Source organism: Carassius gibelio, chromosome A10 (genome assembly GCF_023724105.1).
Source record: "Carassius gibelio isolate Cgi1373 ecotype wild population from Czech Republic chromosome A10, carGib1.2-hapl.c, whole genome shotgun sequence".
Lineage (NCBI taxonomy): Eukaryota > Metazoa > Chordata > Actinopteri > Cypriniformes > Cyprinidae > Carassius > Carassius gibelio.
The window spans coordinates 17,562,802-17,579,550 of NC_068380.1; the positions used below are offsets into that span (position 1 = coordinate 17,562,802).

Genomic DNA, 16,749 nt, shown 5'->3' on the forward strand with positions numbered 1-16,749 from the left:
TTAAAGTTTTGGGAGGGACAGTCTCTACATAACCTTCTTGGCAAATATGGCTTAAATGCCTATTAAATTAAATGAGCAGTGTGCATTATTGTACATATCCAAGTTGCCAGCAATAGTACTTTGTATAAATGTAAAATAATAAATCCTAAATAGACAAAGTGGTCTCCAAACTGCTGCTTAGTCTAGTAAACATGGTGAAATGTGAATATGTGCAGTTGTTACCAAGTAGCCATTTATAATAGGTAAATACTTATGTATCTACTTTATTTCCAACAGAAATCCATTTCTCTTAAACTTGAGAACACAAAATATATTTATGACAATATTAATCTGTGAGAAATGATTTGAGGTCCAGAGGGAACTGGTTGGGGACTGAATTCTACTTTTTGGTGACTTTTGTTGAAGGTTATGTCTGTGCTTTCTGATGCTTTCTGGTTTATTTGTCCTCTGGAAAACGTGGGAAAGCATATCTGATTGGATTGACATTCAGGTCTCCAACTGCATAACAATTAGACTACACTAAACTCACTGAGAGATGTAGATTTTATATCCCAAAAAGTTTAGTGTCAGTGCTGTCTCTTTGCTGCCTGTGCCCTGTCATGTTCCAGGAAGTATAATTGTTTTTCACAATGCATTGGCCTCTTGCTTTGTAAAATGCTTGAGGTGTGTGTGTGTGTGTGTGTGTGTGTGGTGCATGAGACATATGAAGGCACCAGGCTGACTCACACAATAGGAAGTTTCCATGACAACCAGAGCTTCAGTGCTGGGGGTGTATGTGCAGCATAGGTCCTATCACCCCCTTTCCATCTCTCCTTTTATCTCCTCTGTACCTTGAAATCCGTTCTGTCCTTGTGCATCTGTAGCGGTTGCACTGTGCATTTGTGTGTGTGTGTGTGTGTGTGTGTGTGTGTGTTTGTGCATGTGGTCAGGTCAGGTCATTTCCCCCAGCATGCGCCTCATTAGACTGCCAGAAGTGGTTTCTCTGTGGAAGAAAGAGGGCAGTGAGAAAGACATTTTAGCCCTCCAGGAGCAGCTCTAAGTGGGGCAAGGGGACTTGAAACAGCCCAGGTGTCTCTCTGGAGTCTTCAGACATCAGTGATCGAAAGCAGAACGCAGCTTGCCAATGCATGCTTGCCAAGGCTTATTCTGAACTCTTGTTTCCTTTATCAGATCTTCTGGTGCTCTTGCTTTTGTCTCATCTCATCTCACTTTGTCTTTTTTCTTTCCACTTTTCTCACCTCACTTCTTTATCTCCTGTCTTTTCTTGTCACGTCTCTTCTCATCTTGTCTCTTCTCTCCTTTTCTTGTCTCAATTCACATCTTTGCATGTCGTTTTGTCTCGCTCTCGTCTCATCTCACTTCACGTCGTCTTGTCTCATCTTAACTTTTCTTGTCTCAGTTCACATCTTTGCATCTCATTTTATCTCTTTCTCGTCTCATCTCACTTCACGTCATCTCATCTTAGCTTTTCTTGTCTCAGTCTTGCTCTCGTCTCATCTCACTTCACGTCGTCTTGTCTCATCTTAGCTTTTCTTGTCTCAGTCTTGCTCTCGTCTCATCTCACTTTCACGTCTTGTCTCATCTTAGCTTTTTTGTCTCAATTCACATCTTTGCATGTCGTTTTGTCTCGCTCTCGTCTCATCTCACTTCACGTCGTCTTGTCTCATCTTAGCTTTTCATCTCTTCTCTCCTTTTCTTGTCTCAGTTCACATCTTTGCATCTCATTTTGTCTCATTCTCGTCTCATCTCACTTCAAGTCGTCTTGTCTCATCTTAGCTTTTCTTGTCTCAGTTCACATCTTTGCATCTCATTTTATCTCTTTCTCATCTCATCTCACTTCACGTCATCTCATCTTAGCTTTTCTTGTCTCAGTCTTGCTCTCGTCTCATCTCATTTCACGTCGTCTTGTCTCATCTTAGCTTTTTTTGTCTCAATTCATGTCTTTGCATCTTGTTTTGTCTCGCTCTCGTCTCATCTCACTTTACATCGTCTCATCTTAGCTTTTCTTGTCTCACTCTCGCTCTCGTCTCATCTCACTTCACATCATCTCATCTTAGCTTTTCTTGTCTCAGTCTTGCTCTCGTCTCATCTCACTTCACGTTGTCTTGTCTCATCTTAGCTTTTCCTGTCTCAATTCACATCTTTGCATCTCGTTTTGTCTCGCTCTCGTCTCATCTCACTTCACGTCGTCTTGTCTCATCTTAGCTTTTTCTTGTCTCAATTCATCTAGATTTTTTTCACATTTCTTGCCGTATTTTGTCTCACTTCAAATTATTTGTCCTGTCATTTCTCATCATGTCTCTTCTCATCTCCTCTTCTCATCCCGATTCACCTCTTCTTTTTATATTTTGTCTTGCCTTGCTGCTTTTCTCATCTCACTTAATTTTTTCTCATCTGTTCTCTCGGAAGCACAGTATAGGTGAAACTCACTCCTTGAATAAACTCTAATAAAGTTGGAGGAGAGAATTTCCAAAAACTGGAAAAGGGTCATCTGTCTCTTGTGAGAGGCACCTCTCATAAGTCAATATGAAGTACTCATATCAGCCTAGCACTGTTATCGCTCACACACTGGGTTTTCTCTATGGTCCCAAATCCAGAATATATGACACCAGAATATTGTACCTCTTGGCCATCTTCAAGCAGCAAAAGACAATTACAGACGTCTATATGAAATTACGGAGAGGTCTGGTGAAGCCCAGGTGGTGGATTCAGCCCCTGGAGGCCGAGACAAAAGCAATAACTCCCTACACTTGACCTTGCCTCACTATCTTTCTACACTTTACACACACACGCACACACACACACACACAACCAGTTAAATGACAGTGGAAATCTAGCATCTTTTCCTGTTCCCATGTGTAAAAATCAGTCAAAGAGTGAAAGCAAAAGCAGATGTCTAATCCGTTTACCACAGACAGAGAGAGGAAGAGACCATTAGAGTGACCCAGGATTGTAAAATTGATCCCACATCTCCCATTTTCACCGACTTTGAGCCCTGTTAGTGCCCTAAGCTTTGTCCGTTGTCTTTTTATTGACTTCATTACAATGCCGCCGGTGTTTGGATTAGTTTTCCTGTGTCACAGAGGGTCGAGACCTTCGCCTTGAGCTGTCACACTCATAGATTATGCATTATTTCTACTGGACACAGAGTGCCTTTGTCTAAACAACGCTGTTCTTTGAGTGAGACGAGCAAGCCTCTTCCTGCATTGTGTATTTGTATGCTTTGACTTTAGCAACATGGTTAGATGTTACATAAATTATACAGAAGAATATGTGCAGTGAAGCTCTGTGTGACTCAAATTACTTTTTCATATCTCGTATGGATTGATACGTCAGTTTGATGAGTGAGGCAATAAACCTTGCCATTGTTGTTCAAGAATGTTTCGTTTTTTTTCTCAGGGTGATCAATAGTTTACTGTATCATATATTTGTGTGTTCATGAAGTAGAGCGGTGTGACTTATCTGTTGGTTTTTATGTGTTTTTTTGCAGTTCTCCAAGGAGAAGTACCTCCTGGAGTCACCCCCGGAGAAACTCAGGAAGGAGCTGGAGGAGGAGCTCAAACTCAGTAGCAGTGACATGAGGAGCCACGGCTGGTACCATGGCCATATTCCACGAGAGGTGTGTTTGTGGTACAGTCTCACACAGCCAGAATTTTGACTAAACGCAATAGGGTCTGGTCCACTTTGCAGCCTATTCTAGCACTTAGACGAAAAGAAAATGTCATGTAAAACGACATTTAATTTCGGAAGTTAATTTTGGATTTGGAGTTGGATTTGTGCCAAACTGATTATACCACAATAATAAAACAGTGTACAAAAAATATAGAAGCTTGTTTCTGCCGTTGAATAAAAAAATAAAAATAAAAAAAAAGGTATTTGCAACTTTTCTCATAATTCCGAGCTTTTTTCTCAGAATTGCATGATATAAAGTCGCAATTACATGTTATAAATTCAGAATTGTGAGATATAAACTTGCAACAGTAAGAAAATTGAGTCTTTTTTTTCATCTAAATTGTACTTCAAAATGTTAAAATTGAGAGGTTATATCTCAAGAAAAAAGTCAGAATTGCGGTTCCCATTTTATTTCTCACAACTGCAAGTTTATATCCCGCAATTCTTTAAAGTTGTAAGTTTATATCTCACAATTCTGGGGGAAAAAAGTCAGAATTTAGAATTTTTTTTTTTTTAATTGTGAGTTTATGTCTCACCTCTCACAGTTGCAAATGTATAGCTTAAGGGGATTTTTTGTGTGATTGGCTTTCACCTCTCTGTATTAAACTATGCATGCACAAATGACGCTGTTGTTCTTCAAGATACTTAATTATAATTAGTTTGTAAACATTACTTTATGCACTTTTTTCACAGTCATATTTTCTTATGCTTTGAATAAACGTGCATTAGTAATATTATGCCCAATGCGCCCTCTTGTTGCCTCAGAAGAGAAGCCAAAAGCTTTTCTTCACCCTAACTGAAATGATGCATTTTAAATTCGAAAATAATTTGAATTTTTATAATATTTATTTGCAAATTCGAATTTAGTTTTTCAGTAATTTTCTGCCATCTATGGCTATAACTTCCCAAAATCTCAAACTGTTCTCTCAAACAAATAGAGAAATGTTTTGAAAGTACCAGTGTTTCACTCCTCAGGAAACCGCCTACAAATGACTTCCAGTTGTCTCTGCATATTAAGTGGTAATGGATGAAAGTATTTTAACTTCAAAAAGATTGCACATCTCAACACTGAGAACAATGGATGTCAAAGGGAAGTCCACACTACGATGTCCAAACAAGTGTGCATGTAACTGGAGAAGTTCTTGAATTAAAACCTTCGTTAGCAGTTTTACAGTATTTTTCTATGTGCATTCTATACATAATGTTTTGATGTGTACTGTATATTTGTTGCTTTGGGCATGTTTGGGTTTTTCTGTCAGCATGTGTTTGTGAGAGAGTCTGTTTGTGCCCTTTTTTGCACCATAGAGCCGTCAAACTACAGCCCACGCTGTCTCTACTATGAGAGCAGCCATCTGGGCATTAGCATAATGTATTCCTGCTCAAGCTGGAGTAAAGAGAAACTCCAGCCACCTCTATTAAAAACTATAGCTAGTCGCCATGGTGATACGCCCCCATGCTGCACTCCTGACCTCACCAAATGTACTGTTGTGCCATCTGCTGGAACAGAGGCATGTAGTACATAAAGAATAACATCTGTGGCATTTCATCAAAACTTGTGTAAAGTATGCAAGTTATTCTATGGATTCAGTTGCTAACAGTGATCTAAAAAAAATCAAAGTTTTGATTACCAAAGAAAAATAATTTTAATTTATTTATTTTCATTTAAAAATGTGTTTATTTAAAAAAAAAACACATTTCCACTGGAATGTTCTGGGGGGAAAGTGTCTAAAAAGTAGCATGTTGAGCTGTGGTGCTTATGTGGGAAATGTGGGTTTGAGTCCAGCTCGCAACGTTTCCTTTAATAATGCCTTTTCTTTTATTTGTGTGAACACAGGCCTCAGAAACGTTGGTTCTGCGTAGCGGTGACTTCCTCGTACGGGACTCCCTGTCGACCGCGGGCGACTATGTCCTCACGTGTCGCTGGCAGCAGGAAGTCATCCACTCTCGGATCAGTAAAGTCCTGGTCAAAAGCGGGCAAACCAAAATCCAGTACATGCTGGAGCATGAGAGCTTCGACTCTGTCCCCACGCTGGTCAGGCACCACGCTGGCACGGGACGACCCGTGTGCCCACGCACCGGAGCTCAGCTGCAGTGTCCGGTCAACCGCACGCTGCCTCTGAGGTACCTGGAGGCCACGTTTGCTTTGGCCGGTGGGAGACCGGGATCTGCACATTCACCTTCGACCCCGAGGGGGGCGCACATCAAGAGAAGAAGCGTTACTATGACAGATGGACTGACGACAGAGAAGATCATTCCTCACAGGTAGACCTTCATCATCAGCATCATCAGCATCTTCTTCTTCTCAAATAATAAAGCAGCTAACTCATAGTGCCTTGTTTTGTTTTGTGACCATATTCATGTTTTTTAGTGACCACCAGGAGCTAAACTGGATCAGTCTCAAAATAACATTTTGTTTCGTTTTGATTTATTTATTTATTTTGTATCAGTAGTCATTTTTGTTTTTTAATTGCCCACAAGAGGTCTCAAAATAACATGTTCTGTGACCATATTCATTTTAGTTTTTAATGATCACCAGGCATTCAATTTGTTTAGAGTCTCAATTTTTATTTTTTTTTTGTATACATATATCTTAATCTTGAAAATGTTCAGGTATCTCAGGTCTGAGATCAGGCATATTAACAGGTCAGAGATGCAGGGGTGATGTGCTCATGTAGGATGTCTTGTATTAGCAGTGCGGCCCAGCCTACAGAGCCAGATGAGCCTCAGACAGTCGAGCCGGAGGTGAAACCAGCGGAGGGCAGCAGCTGGTGTGTGTGTGTGTGTGTGTGTGTGTTCACAGCTGGCACAGACCCCCTCCCACTCACTCCTGTTTTCCACACAGATTTGGCCACATGGAAACCCTTCACCTGCTTCTGTGCATGTCATCTCTAGCAGCACTGAATGTGTTTTTTTTTTAGAAATCTTGTAGCTGTGGCTTATAAGTTGTGCACCATGCTTGATTGGTTTGACATGTAAAATGTGTTTTGATATATATAATGAAGGATTTAATAGCATGTTTGTCTTCTCCAGCCCCTCTACAGTGCATCATAAGGATGCGATGAGGAACTGCGCCATGAGCATGGATCAGATCCAAGAGTACCGCTGCCCGCTGTCCCCTGCCTACAGCTCCAGTGAGTCCACACACACATTCTCATGCATCTATCGGAATATTTAAACCCACTGATTCTGTTAGCCCACCCTAATAGTAAAGGATAATATACATCCGGGTGGTTGTTACCGCAAATTAATCCTAGACAGGGTGATCAGGACCTCAACATGAAGTGAATTACTGATTTGATTTGAAATATGTTATTAACTTCTTTGAAGAAATACGTTCTTGGCAAGCTTTAAGCCAAGATGACCAGACAAGTTCAAACATTTAAGGTACTTATTACACATGTTACACAGATGATCAGCACTAACATAATAGCAGGGACATGAAATATTGATTTGAGAAGAAATTTTAAAATCTTACCTATTTATTATATTATAGTGATCCATTCACACAGAACAAATTTTTGCTTTGAAAAAAAAAAAAACAAGAGTTGCAAGCAGTGAAATGGGAAACAAATCCCATGGTTTAAGAACGTTGTGTCCTTGGCAGGATGCAAGACGCAAGACGCAAAAACAATGGTCAAACACATCGATCTAGCACGATTACATGGAAAAGTAGCAGTAATAGAAAAACGCATTCTGTGTGAAGAGCCCCATCTAGTGAGCAAAAATAATCCTTCTGCACAATGAGATCAACACTACAACAATATAACCATAGGCCTACTATTGAGGGCCATTCAGACAGAACTATTGAAATGTTTAACTTTTGAAAAACATGTCTCTTAACCTTGCATTCCACAGACATTGTGTTTTTAACCGCAAATGCGAGACAAAATGGAAAAATCCAAGGTCTATGGACAAGTTGCTTTTATAGTATGCCGTGCCGCTGCAAAAGAAAAATGGTCAAACATGTCCATTTAGCACATGTTTACATAGAAAAACATGGACAGTGGACTGCAAAAATGTCTTTGCATCCCACTTTTGCAGCGTCTCACGCATGGCACAGAATTCTAAAATCACTGAGCTCAGTTTGAAAGAACTTCCTTTTTTTAAAAAAAACACATCCCCTACGATAGACACGAAAGAAGAGCAAGCCTCCAATCCAATACCTTGTTGAACGGTCATTTTTATTGACGACACTCATTATCTGGGAATAATTGAACTCCGAATGTTGCTACTGACCAATCAAAACCAAGCGTTTCAGAGAGGCATGTAAAAGTCTGTTATTTTGTTTGTTTCTCCAGTCTCCCGCCACAGACATGGCTCAGGTGGGCGTGTCCTCGCCGTGATCCCGCCTTCTCCGGTGATGCGGCGCTCCAGTGATCCACATCTTTCACCATCCTCCTCCAATAACAACCTTACCTGCTCAGACTTGCCCCCCAGCTCCCACTCCATGCCTGCCCACAGTTACCCGTCAGAAAGTTCAGAGCAGGACGGCAGCTACTGTGAGCTGAGACCCGGTCAAGCCCCCATTCCTCCCTGCAAGAGCTACGTCGAGAGGCTGAGGGTGGAGGATGGCCAAAGCCCGGGCTCTGGAGCTCCAGAAGAGATGGAGGGCTTCACGCTCCCCCTGGTGGAGACCAGCTCCTCCTTCAAACCTGGAAAATACCAGTCCACTCTTCTGCCAGCCGAGAATAAACCTCTGGAGATGAGTGTGTTGAAGAGGGTGAAGGAGCTGCTGGCGGAGGTGGATCCCAAAACAGCCGCCAAGCACATCACCAAGGCAGACTGCATGGTAAAAAAAATACTATATAATATATATACTACACTATATAACAAATGTTTTAGCTATTGACATTTTTCTGTGTTGCTTCACTGCTTATTAGGAATTCTATACAAAGCAAAGGTTATTGTTAAGTGTTCATAATAAAACAATCAATCCACAAACTGCAGTTCAACTCCATCTGAAACCAATCATAATAATGGGAACAAGTGACACATCAGGCAAAAATCCTGTTCAGAAATATTGAAAAATAACATTAGAATAATCATTTTAAAAAGAGCTCAAAATACACATTTAAACCCTTATCATAATTATCTAACCTTTTCCAGGGTTACATAAGAGTGAATTGACCAAAATGTTGCTTCATAATGATGCAAGTTTGGGTCATTACAGGAATTTTTAGAGTTCCTAAATTTATATTTAAATTTTATACAATACACCTACTGTACAGATGATTTGACGTGAGACACGTTTTTATTTTTATATAATGTTAATGTATTTTTTAAGTAAATGAAAATTTGTATAATTGAGTAAAAATATTATTTATAATTTTTTATTAATTAACGGTTTCTTAATTTCTAGATACATTTTTCAGTTGCTTTGGGTCAAAAACAAACAGATTTTTAACCATATAGCCCAGGTTCAGTTTTTAATATAGATACTTTTAGTTGGATAGGTTTTAGGTGAATGCATATTTGTAATAAATGAAAATTTATAATAATTCTAATAATAATAAATACTGCCTTATTGTTAATTATAGAAAATTATATTTTATATTTATTACAAAATCTAATAAGTCGGTAAGAACTGTACATATCAGTTTCTTGAAGTCTGGTCACGTGGTCTTTGTTTTGGGCCAGACTCAACTTAAAGCCCATATATCTCTGCTATATAATGTCTAGCCCCCTTAAAATGGATAGTTCACCAAAAATGAAAACTCATTTACTCACTCAGAAGATATTTTAAAAAATGTTGACAGTAGCCATTCACTTAGTAAGTGTGTAAGTCAATGGCTACCATCAACTGTTTTGTTACCAATATACTTCACAATATCTTCTTTTGTGTTCAACACAAGCAATAAAGGTTTGGGACAACTTCAGGGTGAGTAAATAATATGCTTTTCAATACCTGACTGATATTGCAAATTATTGTTTATTATTGAATCAATTATTCTTAGATGACCCGGGACAACATTACCAGATCCCATACACATTTACATTCCCAAACACTCCCAAAGAAGTACACAAACAGTAAAACTGCCCGGTAAAGCCCGCGGCAGACGAACAGATACGACATCACGTAAGGCACATGTGAAGCTGACTGATATCAGACTTTCATCAGTGTTGTCTTCCATTAACATTTACACCTTCAGGGTTAATAAACTCTCTCCATCATGTGATGAGTTCAAGGGTAATTAACTGTCTTCTGTTCTGACTGTGATTATGTTGGGATGGAAATAAAGGGGCGGGGCTGAATATAATGCTCTTGTATCTGTGTGGCCATCTGCAGGTTGCTAGGATACTGGGCGTTACCAAGGAGATGCAGAGGATGATGGGAGTGAGCTCGGGGCTGGAGCTGCTGACTCTTCCACATGGACACCAGCTGAGACTGGATCTGCTGGAGAGGTGAGGAGACACTTACACTCATACACACACAAATCATAATCAGGACACAGCCGTTCTCAAGTGAAGGGAGTAACACAGACATCAACAGCCAGTGAAGTCCAGTCAACTCTGTTCCAACCAGCACAACTATCCCTTTCAGCGCATTCACAGAATCACAGATAATGGAAACAATTCAGAAGAAAACCATACAATAAAAATAGAAACAATAAAATAAAATAAAGATGATAACTAATTTTTTTGTTAAGCATATATATATATACTTTTGACGGAACTTTTGACGCTCTAGCGGTTAATAAACAGAACTGCTTGCGTCTTGCGGAAGAACATTGTAGCCGGAACTACTTCTCTCTGTTTATGTCTATGAAGAATCACAAAGGTACTGTGTTACTCCGCCGCGGTACCCCCGAAGCAATCTAAAATAGTCTGAATATAAACACTTATTATAGGTGCACCCTAGTAATTCAGGACAAGCTAAAAACACGGTTTGGAAAATAAATTCAGGGTGTACTCGCTTATTATATAAATTTTTCTACATTTTGAACACAAACAAAGTTAGGGACCGCAGCTCTGATTGGTTGTTTCTTACCGGGAGCGATGGAGTTTCTGCAAATGGCAATAGGAGCACTTGGAGGAGCCAGAGGAGCTTGATTTTTTTCACAGATTATCTGTCTCATATTCTACTGTCAGGACATAATGACAGGTTTAACAAATATGTAACTAATATATTTTTACAAAAGTTACCTACTGCAGCTTTAAGCAAGGATGCAATAAATATATCAACAGTGTCAGTAAAGACATTTATAATTGTCCAAACACATTTACCATAAACATATTAAGCAGCTCAAATGTTTTCAACATTGATAATAATAATATTTATTGTTTCTTGAGCAGTAAATCATCTTATTAGACTCATTTCTGAAGGATCATGTGACACTGAAGACTGGAGGAATGATGCTGAAAATACAGCTTTACATCACAGGAATAAATTACATGTTAAAATAAATAAAAATATGAAACAGTGGTATTATGTAAATAATATTTTGCAATATTACTGTTTTTTACATAAGTTGAAAATGAACACAGCAGTGCTCATTTAAATCCAAAAACATACATGTATCAAACAAGCCATCATGCGTGTTACAGAGATACAGCTAGCAGTATTGAATATATTTGAGTGATCAGCTGTGTCTTGTTCGACAGGTTTTACACAATGTCTATAATGATGGCGGTGGATTTGTTGGGTTGTACGGGCAGCACCGAGGAGAGAGCCGCCCTCCTGCATAAAACCATCCAGCTGGCTGCTGAACTCAAGAGCAACATGGGCAACATGTTCGGCTTCGCTGCGGTCATGAGAGCGCTGGAGCTGCCGCAGGTGACAAGAACACACCTGTCCTCTCAAACCACACGTGCCAATGCTCAATAGCAAGTTTAAAAACAACAGTAATGCATAATTTTGTATATCAGAACAGTATTATTTAGATGTATTATCTGTCGTCTGTAACTAACGCTGATCATTTTCCAGATATACAGTTCTATATTTCTATATCTTCTGTGATGTTTGGTGTAGATCTCACGGCTGGAGCAGACGTGGATAACACTGCGACAGAGACACACAGAAGGCGCCATCCTCTATGAGAAGAAACTTAAGCCATTCCTGAAGGCCATGAATGATGGGAAAGGTAGAACAAGAATCCTCTTTAATGACGAAATACTGTTAATATTCTACACTACAGAACCTTTAATATTAGTGGCATTAGCAACTCCTTGGCAACTTGTAAACAATCACATGGACAATATAGTGTTGTTCTTAATAGTGGTTTAACCGATACATATATCCAAATGCCAATTTTTGGCATTTTTGAATTATCAGTATTTGCCGATAATCGGTATAGTCTCAGAAGCAGCTATTTAATTGACGGCAGTGGGACTTTTATTTTGATAGAGATAAGAACCCAGCCAACACCTGTGTGCACACACTATGCTAAGTTATATCCAGTTTGCCATTATTTCATATTCATGTCGTATGTTATTGTCTTCTGTATGTAAAATGAGAAAATATGATTCCCAGTGCACTCAAACTACTACAATAGGATTGCAGAATCAAAAAGTTGATAAAGCATAAATCCTTTTCTTTTTTACAGATTTTTAGTTATATTTTTTTAATAAAATTAAATCAATATAATTACAGCAATTCTGCATGTTTTTTAAATTAAATTGTGTTAGATAATGTACTGTATATATTTTTTTATTTATTTATGATATTTGTTTTATACACCCTGCTCTCTAAGACCATGAAAAAATAATAATTAATATATATATATATATATCAGTAAACCACTAATTCTTAATATTAATGGATATAATATTCATTACAATTACTGTCATTACAATTAATTAATTACAATTAAGATTAATTGTTTTATTTATTAACTTTACTGTATTTGGATTCATGTTCTTGTGGATTATTTTCCTTTGATAATATTTTTAAATAAATATAATTGATAATAAAAAAAGAAATATAATGATTTTTATAAAAATACATAGAATATTTGGATTTTACTCATTTTATTATTTGTCTTTTATATATTACTCCTCAATCTTTTATTTAATTTGGCACTGGCTATTATATAAATCACAAGTCCCCCAGTAGTTGGAACTCTTTTTAAGGTTTATTTATGTATAACTGTATTTGTTTCTGAATCTTCCAGAGACCTGTGTGCTCTCGAACACCTCTTTCCCTCACGTGGTGCCGGTGCTGTCGCTGCTGGAGCGCGGTGTGGCGTCCGGAGAGGCGCTGGAGTCCTGGGAGAGCGTGGAGTCAGGAGTGGACGTGGTCATGAGTCACCTGGAAGCAGCACGGACCATCGCTCACCACGGAGGACTGTATCGCACCAACACCGAGAGCAAACTACAGGGTAAACTATCAACCTGTGTTACAACTCAGATATAAAATCCAAGCATTTAATATTAGACACAGTTACTAATGCTAGCCTAAAAGGCATGAAGATATATATAACATTCAGGCTTTCTCCGTCTCCACACAGATTTCCAGGAGCGGAAGGAGGTGCTGGAAATCTTCTGTACCGAGTTTCAGATGAGGCTTTTATGGGGCAGTCGTGGCTCTGAAGGAAACCAGGCCGAGCGCTACGAGAAGTTTGACAAGGTCCTCACCGCTCTGTCCCACAAGCTAGAACCTCCTGTACGACACAGTGAATTATAGCACCCCCGCACCCACACATGGTATGATCCCTGACCTTCCTGTCACTCCTACTCCTGGAAAAGACCATGCTTTTTTTGGGGGAGCCGGAGAATATATCAATGAGTGACTCACTCTGCAAAACAAGGCACAATGGGGACAAGCTTTATGCGAGCATGATGGTGCCTCCTGAAGAACGCAGACTGCTGCAGTGGAATGAAATAAAAATCTAAAGCCAAAATATCTTCTTCAGTGGTGATCAAGGGAACTTCGTTTTTAAAAAAGAGAGAATGTGATGAAGTGTAAGTCGACTTTGACCCAAAAGGGTCTGAATCCTGTTTGATGTGAATCCACGATTTAGTTTCCATCAGCTTTCATGTCGATAAAAAGCAAAGATGTCTTGCAGAAGTGACGTGTCTCGATTTATTGCTGGAATAGACTGAACACACACTCACTTTTCAGATGTCTGAATGTAAGTTGCCAAATCATGAATTCAAACAGATGTCTGCTGGATAAAGAGTTTTATTTTTACGCTGGTTTTTTAGGTTCACTTCTCAGTTTTTGATTTTTCGCTATTGTCATTGCTTTAGTGATGGAAAGTGAGGAATTGGGCCTTCATCTTTAATGAGTGTCTAACAGATGCTCACATTCACACTCTCTCCAGGTCTGACAGCATTGCTTCTCAGAGCGCTTTGGCGTCCGAATGTGTTGGAGATGACATACTGTTTAGCCTACTTTCCTCTCTTTTTCTCATTCCGTTTTTTTTATTATTTTTTGTCTAAAGGGGTCATATCATGAGGAACTAAATTTCTTTATTTGCAAATACAGAGTTCATTATAACTATCAGAATTGAAAAAATCAGTGCAAAAAAAAAAAAAGTATTTATTTAAACTAAATTTTGGCATCTGAAACTCAAGGTTGTTAGCATATGGCCACCCACTTTACACATCAACATCACATATCGGGTGTGCATTCATCCTGTTAACACCAGAAGAGCTAATGATAAGAGTAAAATAGTGAAACTAGTTAAACCAACCACTTAATGTGCTGTTTTTGACTCTGCAGATCCTTCTAAAGGATCCCAGTGTTGGAAACAAGTTCATTTTCAGCTCAAATTGTTTTATGAATCCGTTACATGGGGAAGCGCAATCTATATTAGCAACCCCACAGCTCATGTGTTTCTCATATCATATAGCCTACCAAGAAGGGCATTTGCATAAAGTCTTAAAGGCACAGGGTCACAATAACAGCCTATTTAATTCCAACATCAGAAAGAGGGTGGAAATGGACGTGAAAAACTAAATCATTACAGAGAAAAATCATGATATGACCGCTTTAATATCTTTCATGACAGAGGCCATGCTAGTCAGTATGGCCATGGCAATGAGGTTTAGCTGTCTTTTAGATACATAAGGTATATTCTCAATGAGACTGGATCACAATGAATGTCAGTTTGTATTACGTTATTTAAGAGACCCATCTAACCAAACTTTACAGATCAAGTCCGTGTCCAGATCATCTATTGCAAGTCAACAAAGACATTTGATTTTTCATTCAAACATTGAAAAGTAGTGTTATGGCAATAATTCACAAACTAATATATGGAGGATCATTGTGTTAGTATTTATGCTAATGCATATTGATCATATTTAAGATTAGGAGTTTTACTAAAACTGCCTATTTTGATGCATAAATCATCCATTTATCCAACATATATGAATTATACCTCATATTGCACAAATCTGTGAAGGAAAGAGATGACATCCTGGTAGTGACTTTTTCTACGAGTACCATTCACATTTCCATCAGGTTCCTGAAAAACAAAAGATTTCAGCTAATAATAGCAACATTTTCATTAAATTCAAAAACACCTATAATACTGTTTTCATATTCTGGTAGATTCAGCCAAACAAAACCCAAAGTCACATACATATACCTCTATCAACAGTGTAAATGTTCTACCCTTATTTCTGGGTACCATAAACAGAAAAGGTTGTGGGTATCTGGTTCTAACGCGATCTATTGTGTATCATATGCAGGCTGCTATACTTCACACCCAGTCTATAAATGCACATTTCCAGGGATTTTTCTGAAGGTATTTTTTCAGGTAATTTAATAAAGGCAGATCTGAAAGTAGATTATGCTATCTGTCGCAAATAGGGGAGCATTATGGGATGAAAAGTGGATCATATGCAATTTCACTTTTAGCCAGCAGAGGGCTCTGTTTAGTAAGCTAAAAATAATAATAAATGGAAGCAAGTTTTGAGCCTTTTGAACTTTTTTTATTAAGGCCTGCTGGTCTAGGACTGTAACTTGTGTTTGGTTTCTCTACTGTAAAGGTAAATGTGTGACTATTTCGTTTTGTAAATAGTTACCCCTAAACGGTTGATGATATACGAGGTGGACGAGGTCACGTGATTGCATCCTTTTATTATGTGCTGTACATACTGGTATGTCATATGTTTTGCACTTTTTTCAGAAAATAAAATACAGTAAGCTTGCGTTTTGGTGCTTTTGTTTGTTGTTGTTTTTTGCTCTAAATATTAGGTTAGTTATAATCATGTTTTGTTTCTGTCTGCAAAAATTTAGATGCCTACAATTTGCAAGCTATTATTTTCACTGGTCTGTTGATTCATTAAGTGCAAGTCAGCAGGTACCAGGACTTTGAGTCAAAAAAAACCCACACAAAATTCATACCCATGACTCCTGATGATATATTGAGGTGTTATGAATGCGAAATGACAAGTCTAAGAGAACCTGAGCATTATTTACATGATTATTCCTTGAAAGTCTATTACATCCTGACTTAAGATAAATGTCTTCACAGTGTTAAGGTGAAATTACTTGTCTCAGGTTGAAACCCGTCTGTTTCTTAATTTGTAGTCTTAAATACAAACAGATCATCTTTATATATTCATATATATATACACTTTTTTCTCAAGAAATAGAGTTGATGTTATCGTTTGAACAATTGGCATTAAAATTAACAGAGATTCCCTATGATTTTACACGAGGATAGCTATTTCAAAATAAAGGTCAGAGCTCCTTCTGTGACTCTGATGAGTACTCTTGCTGCATACTAATAAATTGCAGTTATTCTGTTAAATACATTGGTAAAGTGAATAAACCAGTCACCAAATTTGAAAAGTATAGTATTTAAGCTTTCAATATATATATATATATATATATATATATATATATATATATATATATATATATATATATATATATATATATATATATATATATATACTGATGGAGATCCATTCTTGCCTCATTAGTTCTGGGAGCTGATGACAAATTTGTGGGCTTCTGCTTGTCCACTCGCCTTTTGAGGACTGACCACAGGTTCTCTATGGGACTGAGATCCGGGGAGTTGCCTGGCCACGGATTCAACATTTCAATATAATGATCTTCGAGCCACTTCTTTATCACTCTTGCTTTGTGACATGCTGCAGAATCATGCTGGAAAATGCAGA

The 16,749-nt window shown here is 38.2% G+C and overlaps 1 protein-coding gene across 3 annotated transcripts in view; it reads left to right on the forward strand.

The window, feature by feature from the left end:
• The window catches only part of LOC128021424 (SH2 domain-containing protein 3C-like), a 50,644-nt gene extending 34,873 nt beyond the window's left edge, over positions 1-15,771 (forward strand). For all 3 annotated transcript variants that reach the window (XM_052608567.1, XM_052608568.1, XM_052608569.1), the window contains 9 exons: positions 3,491-3,619; positions 5,507-5,934; positions 6,703-6,803; positions 7,971-8,461; positions 9,959-10,074; positions 11,275-11,446; positions 11,642-11,753; positions 12,783-12,989; positions 13,119-15,771. In XM_052608567.1, the coding sequence (XP_052464527.1) occupies positions 3,491-3,619; positions 5,507-5,934; positions 6,703-6,803; positions 7,971-8,461; positions 9,959-10,074; positions 11,275-11,446; positions 11,642-11,753; positions 12,783-12,989; positions 13,119-13,294 (1,932 nt within the window). In that variant the 3' untranslated portion in view covers positions 13,295-15,771. The remainder of the gene's footprint in view (positions 1-3,490; positions 3,620-5,506; positions 5,935-6,702; positions 6,804-7,970; positions 8,462-9,958; positions 10,075-11,274; positions 11,447-11,641; positions 11,754-12,782; positions 12,990-13,118) is intronic.
• The last annotated feature ends 978 nt before the right edge of the window (positions 15,772-16,749 follow it).